The sequence below is a fragment of the Erigeron canadensis genome, chromosome 7 (genome assembly GCF_010389155.1).
Source record: "Erigeron canadensis isolate Cc75 chromosome 7, C_canadensis_v1, whole genome shotgun sequence".
Lineage (NCBI taxonomy): Eukaryota > Viridiplantae > Streptophyta > Magnoliopsida > Asterales > Asteraceae > Erigeron > Erigeron canadensis.
The window spans coordinates 29481840-29494156 of record NC_057767.1 but is presented as its reverse complement, the minus strand read 5'-3'; the positions used below and the strand labels follow the sequence as shown (position 1 = coordinate 29494156).

The following is a 12317-nucleotide window of genomic DNA, read 5'->3' as shown; positions in this document are numbered from 1 at the left end:
GGCTGTATCTAATATGCATAAAAATTTGTACCTTCTATATTAAAAGCTTGCCCCCTGATTTTCATGATAAATGTACAAACAATTTATGCACCTTAAACACAGCCCTAACGGCTGTATTTAGCAAACCCCTATTTACTTATCACTTACCCTGTATAATTCTAACCAAATGTCAAATAGAGATTTTTAATGGATACAAAGCAAACATGAGCAACATGCCAATATATATGATCAAACTAGTGACCGTGGATTCAAGATGGTCTCGGTTTCAAAACATTGCACACCCACCCTTCTCGATAAAAACTTCCGGGCATAATTAACATACATAAGCTCATTAACAAATTATCAAATAACATACTAAGGTATTACTCTTATTATTACAAAAAACTAAATAACACTAAGAATAATTACTCGATTTAAACGGTGAAAGCATGGTTGGTAAACTACATATCCGAGCTAGTAAAACCAGAGGCGGTTCTAAATGAAAATAGTAAGTAGATACAACCCAGTCTCTAGCAATAAAAAGGAACATATTGTTGTAAATCTTTTAATGTGGATAAAATGGTTGGTGGATTTTGTGTAGATATATAGTGGTGATTTATGGATGATTTTAACTAATGAAAATAAGTATTTTAGTAAGAGGGTGAGAGGATGTGTGTGGGCTTTATACAACAGGACCCAATCCCTGCGCGGGGTATGGAGGAGGTAAGTTTTAGATAGTCTTACCTTTACACAAAGGTAGAGAGACTGTTTATATAGGAACTTCATGCGCAGGGTGTGGGCTTTATAGAGATATGATATAATTTATATCCGAAAGAGGTAAAGGTTTGAACTGAAAATTGATGCCTGCAATGTACAGATCTTTTCTTGTGATACATATCCTCAGAGGTGGCTCAACATTACTATGGGATTAGGCGATCGCTTTAGTTTCCCAAATTTTCAAGGCCTCAAAATCTTGTATATTAGACTTAGTGTTTGAATTTTGGATTAAGTATCATTATATAATTTGCATTGCGGTAACGCCTTTTTTATTTTTGCATCAACATCTGCATATTTTTTTATTACTTGTAGTTCAATAACAAATAAAGAGCTACTTTTTTTTTTACTTTAGTTTATATGGTAATGAACTAGGCCCCCAAAATTAATCTCGTTTGATGCCTCTAAAAACCTTAAGCCGCCACTGTATATCCCAGACCTAGCTGTATTAAAAATTAAAAATGTTAAGAAAATGAACAATAGTTTTGTGAGAGGGAGCTTTTATTTTGACAGCGGAGTCCAGAGATAAAAAAAAAAAAAAGTAGGTGGTGGTTAGTTCCCCTCATTTAACTGGGTATATACGTGTGTTAAGTGTTAACCAGATCCATTCAATATGTGTTCTCATTATTTTTTTTTTAATTATATTTTGTTTATTTTTTAAGTCATTGTACGTAAAAATAAAAACTTTAAGTCAATGTATAACTCAAAACAAACTATGCCTTATAGTAATTTCTTAATAGAAATTTTCGCTTAAACCCTTCTTTATTATATTTCTACCAAATAATAGTTTTTTTATAAGCTTACCAAATAGTTACTTAAAAAGAAAAAAGGTAAAGGAGGAACTCAAACTCCAGTGTCACAATTAGGTACTCATGGAATCGTCAAATATGACCAATATGATATCGGTACAATACCTCATTTTAATTCCCATATGATATGCGCACCCCAAAGGATCAAACACGCGCCTTTAGAACTTTATATGTGGACGTAAGCTTCATTGGTAATGAATATATTAAAGGTTTTTTTCATGTGATGATAAAACTTAAGCCCTTAAGGTCACTAAATGTTTTTTTTACCCATTAAGTCAACTCTATGCTGGTTCTTTGTTCACGTCATTGGGTTAAATGTCACTGGGTTAAATGTTGGATATTAATATACTCTCATGCTCATAGCCCAAAGTGAACTTATAAGAGTTGAAATGCAAGTATATGAAACGCCACAAACCATATTAACTCGAAAGGCATGCAATCATTTGAAAACTCATGTTAAACAAGCTAGACAATTTTATACTTAGAAAATTTAAGCCAATTTTCGCCAAAAAACTCAAAGTTCTCAAATTTGAAAAATGACAAATTGAACCTTCTTAGAATGTTAATATAAGTCTATTGTATGAGTTTCAAGTCCCGGAAAGGTCAAACAAAGCCTCGGTAAAAAAATGTAAAAAATTACCAAGGAGCACGGCTCTTGTGTCCTGCAGAGGCCGTCCACAAGAGCCGTCCTCTGCACAAAGGCCATCCTCTTCAGGTTTCATACTTTTGACAATTTGAACAACTTTCGACCCTTTTTCTCAAAACCGAGCTTCCGACGACTTATTAGCAACTTAGTTTTGACATAAATCAACTAACACAACATTTCCAAAAGTCTCCATACCATCTATTTATACAAACCAACACATTTCTAATACAAAATGACTCTTTAGAAGTAACCGAAACTTCTTATTTCTTACATTTGACAAAAATGAATAATTATACCAAAACAATCAATGTATCATGAGCCATAGTTCAAAGGGGTCTCTACGGGTCCTATCAACGTTACCATTATACGCATTTATGGTATGCTTCAAGCTTTACAAATTCAACTTCAATCTTTATGTTATTTAGCTTTGTTTCCGCAACTGGGACAACCCATAAAAAGGGTAAACTGAAAAGTAAGCAAAGCTTAGTGAATAATCTTGCATACGTTTATACATACGAAGGAGGGCAAAAACACAAAAGACTATCGCATGTAGCCAATGATACCGTCATATCATCACTTGCATACTCACTTTTGCGCTAACAAAACATACATGGATCCACATACGCTAAACAATCATCAACATGATTAACTATCGGGATTCTTAGGCCCCAGAGGTTCTTAGACTTCATAAACACTATGCCCCATATGGGCCTCCGCTGAATCAATCACCACACATGGACAAAAGGCTTCAACATAATGTGGTCGATTGACCCAACGTATACATAAAGGTATGCAAGAGTACTAACCTCCTCCGCGACAACCAAAATCATAAATCAAGAAGACCGCATGAACACAAAACATGTATGCTTCAACCTAACAATAAATCACAACGCATATAGGATCATCAATCACATACTAGGCCATTTAGCAATAATCACTAACATTCCAAAACCCAAACCATCATTTACAATCTTATATTAATCTTGGGTTGATTCACATAACATGTGCCTCTTATATCATTTTTAATTGGCCAAGAGTTACTTTCGTATCAAAATCGTCATCAACATATTTGACCTAGCAGACTTCAAACAAGCATAACTCAAGTTCTACTTACTCTTTTAACATGATTCCAGTGGCCAAATTTTCATGACACATACACCTACTTTTTATCTTTAGTGACCAACATGTGAATTGTCTTTCAAAGGTGACTTCTGGTCGTTTTAAAAACCAACACAGTTGCTGAAAACAGCTTTGACCTTACTGCCTTCAAATGACCATAACTTGAATTCTACACCATATTCTGACCTCATTCCAGTGGCCACTTCTTCTTAACACATTTAGTACATTTTATATTCAGTGACCAAAATATGAATTAACTTTCAAGAATGTGTTTTACCCGTTTTAACAACAGACATCAGAATCATTTTTGCTGAAAGATCAGCATTGCGCCACTGGATTCAAATATTCATATCTAGAGTTCTACTTCATATTTTTAACTCATTCCAGTGGGAAAATTTACTTAACACAATAACCTACATTTTCTTTTTAGGACTCAACAAGTGAAAATGTTGTCATGAAGGTGTTTAACTCGTTTCAAACTCAAGGACAGAATCTGTCCAACTTAGTTCTTACTAGTATTCATCAAAATCTATCATGCAACTCAATTAAAACCCTAATTTGATTAACTTACAAGAACCCTAATCCATTTTATAGCAATTTACTCAATATAAATAAAACCCCCAAATTTTCCATACTTGCATGAACCCAAATTCTTAACAGAAATCAATAATTGAAATTAGGTTATAAAGATTGTTACCTCAAGAACTCAAGGAATTAGTCTTGAATTAAAATATCCTCTTTCTCCCTTTTCTCTCTTGGAATCCGGCCAGCCCCACCCCCAAACACAAACCCTAGCTTTTTAATTTTAATGATTGAAGATTATTATTACATTCTTAGAGGAATTCTTGAATTGTTTGGAAGAAATTGATTTAGATTGGAAGAGAAGAATCAAGAAAGATGAATACATAATGGAGAAATTGGGTTCAAGAATAGGTGGGAATGTGGCTGGCAACCTGAGGGAATGCCACGCCCCTTTTCTAATTTTAGTGACTAAGATACCCGCTATTCGTTAAGGTTCCAACTAAAACAATCTCATATTCAAAAATAAAATACTAGGAAACTATTTTAATGTCAAAACTATAATAGAGGTAAATTTTCATTGGCTTAATAATTTAGGATGTTACAGTATAGTTCTCAATGAGGCATTGACTCTAGTCCCTATAAGGCCATCTCAAATGACATCTTTGGTTTGCTTAAATACATCGGTCACCTTAACAACATGTTAGCAAATTGTTCTAACACACTGAATCAACAAACTGAACTTATTTTACCTCAAACCCATCACATTGAAACTCAGTTTGCTCATGTCATATCATCATCCATATAAATTAAATAATACACTATTGCGTGTAAATATATATAAAGACAAAGAATAATACTAAAAAGAAATAAATGTTGGCCCACATACGTATATGAGATTCCAATTTGCTGGGCAACAAATTGGATGAGCAAACTGGTCGGCATTTCGAACGTTCAACGGCAACAAACTGAAGTCCGGTGTGCCCATCTGTTTGCAAACTCGCACCATGAACCCATTGGAGATAGTCTAAGGGTTGGTGTATCTTACGGATCATGCATGCCTTTTTAAAATGCATTTAACTCCTACCTATATAATCTAGGGATGAGCACGGGTCGAAATCTGGCCCGACCCGCGAAAACCCGACCCGGCCCGCGACCCGCGAGAGCATGAAAACATGAACCGTGACCCGACCCGTGAAGACACGGGTTGGTTCGGGTCGGGCTCGGGCGGGTCACGGCTTTCCTTCACACTTTTTCAGTTTTTGCCTTCACCCGACCCGTCCAACCCGTGAAATCACCAAAAGCTTGACCCGTGACCCGGCCCGTTAGGGCTTCGGGCCGGTTCCGGGTCGGGCACGGGTCAACGGTTTTTTTCCTCATCCCTAATATAATCTACGGTCATCAAGGACTTGTCTTCATCACACGAATATTTCCAATAATGGTTGATGAAATTTAAGTCAAAATCTTAGTCATCCATTTTTATACTCATAGATAAAGACCATCCATTTTCAAGGACATTATGTTCATAACAAAAATATACGTAATAAAAGATTGAAAGACAATATACAAAGAATAGTGACCATCCACATACACATTTCTTTTCTTCTTTACATTTTTTTTATCACACATGTGACAATGCATATTAATGAATAGGTTGATGCTTATCACTCTTTATCACAAAAAACTTTTTCCCAATAATATATGATTTAAATCAAAGAAAGCTTTATAAAACGTTTTTCGCAATAAAGTTTTAATAAGTTGAAATTAATGATTACTAAGGTGTCAAAATAAAAAACTTTTAAAGTGGATATATCTTATGATTTGTTAAGATACAAAGCAGCAACACAGTTAGCTAGCTTTAACGATTTATATATCAAAATGAACGCAATGAACAAGTTAACAGAAGGTCCAATGATATATGCGCTCATTAAGAATTCAGAAACCAAGAACTATAATGAAAAAACAACTAGCAATAGGTAGTGGGTGCCATCTTAAAGATTAAGTTACATCATAGATCAACTAAGCCCCAAAAGGTTCAACACTCAAGCCTGTTAACAAACTCCTATTTATCATTTATGAAAAATAGCTTTCAATTAAGTTATAAGTGTAGCTAATAGAATAAAAATTGGTCTAACAAACTACCAACAATTTTTCTTAGTTGTAAATCTAATTACAAAAAGTGGCATATAATTAAATTTAATGATTAACTTGAGCCCAAATATATAGGGATGTTGGCATTGGGCTTGGAAAGGCAAACTACAGAGAACATATATATGGTCCGTAGCTCCATATGGATGATACAAAAAAAAATTAGACAAATTGAAGAAACTTAACGATAACAATAACACTAATCAATTCGTAAGGATGAGAAGATGGTATATAAACTAGTTACGTTGTAGATAGTAATATCTCGCAAAGAAAATACAAGTTAAGTTAGTTAATACATGAACTAGACAAATAAAAAAGAGATAATGAACACTTGTTTTAAATTTAAATTACAAAGAAAGTTGAAAACGTAAAACCTTCACTAAGGATGAATAGTTCAGAGTACTAAAAACCAATTGGTGATTCATACATACATATTCTCCCTATCCACTAATTATATATAGAAAACTAAAGCATGGGATCATATCCACTATCTTAACTTAAATACTTAATTTTCTCATACTAATTAACACATAAAAGAACCATACAAGAAGCTTAACTAAACTAGCAAATTCTACTACATTTTACCACACTCCATGCAAAGTTGAAATAAAATTTGAACACCCATGACTTAACAGAACATGCTTGCTAGTACTATTAAGCTTTTGCTAACAATGCCTGTGCTTGCTTCTCATACCTAAATCCATCCGCTTTCGAGTTATCAGCAGACCAAACGAAGATCCCGTTGAGCTTACGCTGGCTCTTGAGTGTCTGACATGCCGTAAAGAACCCATTATATGGCTTTAGACCACCACTTGTATCCGTACTAAAGCTAACCAAGACCTTACCCCCATTGTAATTAGCCACTTGTGAATCAAAGTGTCTTAGAAACTGAGCCACAGTGGTCCTCTTATCGTAGGCGTAAAATTGGAAGTTAACATAGTCGAAAACATGTCCAAAACTCTTCCATAGAGCCATGTAATGTTTTTGAACTTCACTATCATCATAAGGCGCAATAGAAGCAAATGAAATGACCCGATTATTTTTTAAAATTGAGATAACCCGACCTATGCATTGTGTAAATATACTAGGTGCAACATTATTAAAATGTTCATAGTCTACATCAATTCCATCTAGATTATATTGTTTTATAAGACGAGTGAGGGAAGAAACGGCGTTAGACACCCATGAATCCACCGAAACAACAGTGAAATCGACATGTTTATCCCCAACACTGTCCCCTCCAATACTTAACCCAACTTTAACATTCGGGTGTTGGCGTTTGATCGCGAGAACTTGAGCCGGGCCAAGGTTATCCGAGTCCCAAAACACATTAAACTTTCCGTTTGTGGGTTTTGGAAATGACCCGGTTGTATAATCAATGGCAAAAGAGAGTAAGAAATGAACTTGGATATTCGGGTTAATAGGTGCATCGGAAAATCTAACATTTTCAAAATTTGCTCCTATGTATTCACGAAATATGATAGCTCGAGTAAGGATTCGAGTATTATGAACATGAAGAACAATTATTAGAGCAAAAAAAAGCTTCCAATGACACATTTTGCTATATATATGTTTATATATGATTTATGATTTAAATGTGAAATGATGAACTTTCTTGCAACACGTACATACATATATATACTACTCGTACTTTGCAAGTAGATAATTTTCATCAAGACTCATTCCAAGTTTCCAACAACCGCCTTACTTAAAATATGGTAATTTTGCAATCAAGATGTAAATAATTTTATCGTTTATTGTCTCATTAGTGAAGATTGTTGTGTAAGTATGTTGCTTCTTTTTACGTGTTTTTGTAATCTGTATTATACGAAAACGACGATGACATACTAAAAATATACTAGCTAGTTGCATTTTGGCCTCGAATGTTTTGTTTAGGCCTATAATATAATGGAGTCAGTAGATTTTGTCTACATGCTGTTTAGATAAGAATCTTGAATGTTTCTTCATATTCTTTTTCTTTCTTTTTTTAGATAACAACACATCGCTGGATTTCCTAGCTCAAGTGGTTGAGCACTTGCCTTACAAGTAAAAGGTCTTGGGTTCAAGAATTGGGAAGTACATAAGAAGTCTTTTTATGAAGGCTTGGCTTGGGTATACCAGGTTCAAGTCTGAAGAGGTAGGGTTTACCCCTATTGATCGACGTGCCTTAGGTCGGGTAAGTAGGGGGTTTTCCCCCATCGGGTATTTAAAATAGGCATTTCTACTTCGAGGGAGCTCTGTAACGCGAACCCAGTTAAGACAACGTATGTTAGGCCTCCCGCTGTCGAATCACGACATGAAATTCTCAAGCGAAATTCACCTTTAAAAAAAAGATAACAACACATCGCTAAAAAACGTACAATACAAACCTATCTACTGAAAATACGGATTTAATTTCCTAAACAAAAAGATGGTAGGTATTTAGTAGTGGAAAACATGTAGTATAGATACACACAATTAGGGGTTCAAATTCCACTCTATGTCGTTTTAATCATAATGTTACATGATTTACAGTAATTTCTTTCACATTAAAGATATGTGTGCTATAAACGGTTTTATGGGTTAAATAGCGCTAACCATCAAACGAAAAAAAAGAAAAGAAAAAAAATCGATACATTAAAGGTACGAGCTCAGTTAAGAAAACAATAAGATAATAAAAATAATGTTAACTGGCCGGATGTCTTCTCATAATCGAGTTAGAATGCTCTTAGTTATAGAGCGCTTCTAATTTTGACCGACATTGTCAAAAGTATAAAAGGTTATACGAGTAGTATAAGACAAAGGAATTTTACGGGAAAATTTACATCTATTTAAAACAAAATAAGGAGGAAATTCAAAATTGAGAAAATTCAAAATTGCAGACTTAGCGAAAATGGATCCAAAAGCTAGGCCCAGCCACCTAGCTAGTAGACGCGTTCCGTTTTTGTGAACTTTTTATCCATTTAAGATGTTCGATTGAAATGTAAAACTTTTTAAGGTAGTTTTGTTCATTAAATGTTTGAGTTACTTTGACTTTTTGACCGTTTTTCCATTTCCAAATTGGCGCATTATTAAACAGTGATAGTGTATTATATATATGAGGAAAAAGTAAAGTTCGTTTGCTCAAATATAAAGAACACGTACGACGTGGTGCATTATAGATTAACTTGGCTAAATATATAAGTATTTTGTTATTCATAAGGGTTATAGATACAGCAAAAAAAGTGTTATATATATAAGCTATTGTTAAAGTTATTGCTCAATATGGTTGATTCGGAGTTTTTTGATGTAGGCATGAAATCAACTAACACATTGATTTGTAAACCTAATAAAAAAGATTTTACAATATCAACTCATTAGTTAAAAAGATTCTTAACGCCGACGTCTGAAAATGCATGTGGAAGATTAAAAATATACATCAGCGTAATACATCAAACACCTGACTAATTGAGTACATTAATATCTTATTCAAACTTTTATGGAAATACTTAAAAACTACACATGTAGCTACCTCTAAGAACTTTATAAACTACGAGAGTATGTATCCTCGCGTTGCGGCGGTGAGATGGTGGGGGTGATAGGTTATAAAGTGTGATAACCAAATACCTTAACCGTACAGGTTCTGCCCTCGGATTTAAAAATTCGTCGAAAGTATATCGAATGACATCTCTAATGAAAGAGCATGAAATTTTAAGAACAACCACATAATTTTTATGATTTATCGATGTACGGTTTGTGAGATAAAATATTTTTGAATGAATTGGAGGAATAAATGATTTATAAAGGAGAGAAAAAAATATGATTGGTTAAGATTTAAGTAGAGAGAAAACGTGTTTGGTAAATATAGAATTGATAGTTAGACATTTTGGGGAAATAAATGTTGAAACTTAAAATGTTAGACAGGGAGAATCTGCTTTATAATATAGTATAGAATAATGGAGTACACTTTAAAATAAACACAATAAATACTCACATTATAAACACAATAAACACAAATGATCGACTGATCGTTGGCCTAGGTGGTCTGCAAATAATATTTATAATAAAAATATTGGATTAAAAAAAAATCTTTGTATTTTTTCTCTCACACAAATCCGACCACCATTACTGACCGATTGGCCACCACCTGTCACCGTCAGAAAAGTTTGCCTGAAATCGATAACCACCATCCCACTATAGTTACCAAAACATTGACAAAAATCGACCATTTCAGTCCCGAAGACATTGACAAAACCCTGATGGTTCACAGTGGTAATAAAAGGTGGTTAAAAGTGGTGGTCTATGGCGGTTCGAACCAAAACCGAAGAGAAAAACATTATAATTGAGCATGCTCAGATCTATAACAACCTGTATTGCAGCTTGAACGTCTCTTCTTCTTTCTAGACAATCGTTCGGGGGTGGTAGTCCGGTGGTGCGTGGTTGTGTGAAAGAGAAATAGAAGAAGAAAAAAATTAGGGTTTTTTAAGAAGGGGGTGAAATGGGTTTGTTTAGAAGATCGTTACTTACGTTTCATACTTTCATTGGATGTTATGGAGTCGTGTAGTGGTGGCTGGAAAACGAAACAACAATAATAGCAACGACAGAGTGGCGGAGGTGACAGTTTTGTGGTTGTGATTAAGTAATTAACGCTTAAGGTTAAAGATGAAACCCTAATTGTTGTTGGGATGATGGCCAGAGTTTTTTTTTATGGTGAAAAAGAGCGGTAGCAGGAGGTTGTGAGGGTGACCGGAAGTTTGGCTGGTGGTGGGAGTGAGAGAGGGAGGAAGATGATGAGTTTTTGTCTTTTATTACAAATAGTCCCTCAAAGATGTTTTATCACAAATAGTCCCTATGGACCTATGGTTACATACTGGACAAAAATGCCCTCATGTGCATTGCACATGAGAAGTTTAACGGATGAAAACTAACAGTTGTTAGTGGCAGGGACGACTAGCAATGAAAATAAAAAATATAGGGACATCTAATGATAAAAAAAAAACACATGAGGGCTGATGTGTGAAAATCTAATTAAATTAAAATCCTTAAAAACACTCCGAATCGAATACCACACACAATCGGGCAGTGGACCCGTTCGTATGCAATATAGATTAAAGTAAGTAAAGGTTCGTTCTACGGAGACTACAAAGAGCTAGCGAGTTTTAAGTAGTTTAGAAAGAGTTTGGTTTTTTAAAGACACCACGTCATCTTGGTTTTTATATTAAAAGTTAGTTTATTGAAAGAGTTAGAAATTCCTAAGAATTTATCGAAAAGAAAATTATTATTTTTTTTGTAAATCAAATAGGATGAGAAGATCATCCACTTTGATTCCATGATACACATTATTTAGGTTGCATATAATTGAAGAACCAATTCAAATATGTTGATTTTATAACCGAGAACTAAACAAAGACTCACCCCGTACCCGTCAAGTTCGTTACTTTATTCAATTCCCTTAATTAACTAGTTCCATTACTAAGACCCAAGACGCCTTTCATAACTTTCCTAGCCAACTAATTGTTTTGGTTATTTAGATAACAATTGTGTCTATTGATTGTACCCAACCATTAACCCGTTAACCCTTATTAACTATTAATTACTTTCTACCATACCCGTTATAGAAACAATTGCTTCTAACCAAGCAATCAAAATAACTTCTACACAACCTAAGTTACCACTGAGATCATGCAAAAACTATCCGCAATTAAGAGTTAAATAACAAAGAATTAATAAGCTAAGATTACGACACAACGTTAAATCATATCAACTTGAATTCAAAAGATTTATGCAACCATTATTCAATGTATCACTTCATCTCAGTGGATGACGAATTATTTAGCTACTCATAATCAAAAACAAAGCACAAAGAGTAACAATATAGAAGAACATATTGTACCAATGTGTAGAAAACAAGTAAACGCTAAGAAAATCGATAACCGAATGCCTTGAAGCTCACGAACAACCCTTAGACCTTGATGGACGAAAAAGCTGCTGAGTATTGCCCCAAAGAACCCTAAAATCGACTAGAGGTGATTGTATATCGAATGAGAGGGTTATGGTCTTGTATTTATAGTGAAAAATAAAAAACCCTTCAGCCGACCTCTTTTATGCGCCGCACATATCACCCATGCGCCGCACAAAACCAAAGGTTTCCATGTTTCAGACTTTCCTTAGCCCGTTATGCGCCGCATGCCTCCCCTGTGCACCGCACAGGCACAGTCGCCAAATTCCCTGTCCAAAATCACAACTTTTGGTGCGCCGCATGCCTGTTTTGTGCGCCGCACAAACTTCCAGTTTTTGCGAAACTTGTATTTTTCAACTCATCTTCATTCGTACTCGTCTACGAATTATCCTAATGCTTCTTTTAT

General features: G+C 34.6%; 1 protein-coding gene across 1 annotated transcript; it reads right to left on the bottom strand.

Moving 5' to 3' along the window:
* Window positions 1-6496: 6496 nt before the first annotated feature.
* LOC122608581 (chitinase 2-like) lies at window positions 6497-7583 on the bottom strand. The gene has a single exon (XM_043781676.1). It carries the CDS (start codon window positions 7549-7551, stop codon window positions 6649-6651), a length of 903 nt encoding a protein of 300 aa, XP_043637611.1. The 5' UTR covers window positions 7552-7583; the 3' UTR covers window positions 6497-6648.
* Window positions 7584-12317: the final 4734 nt, after the last annotated feature.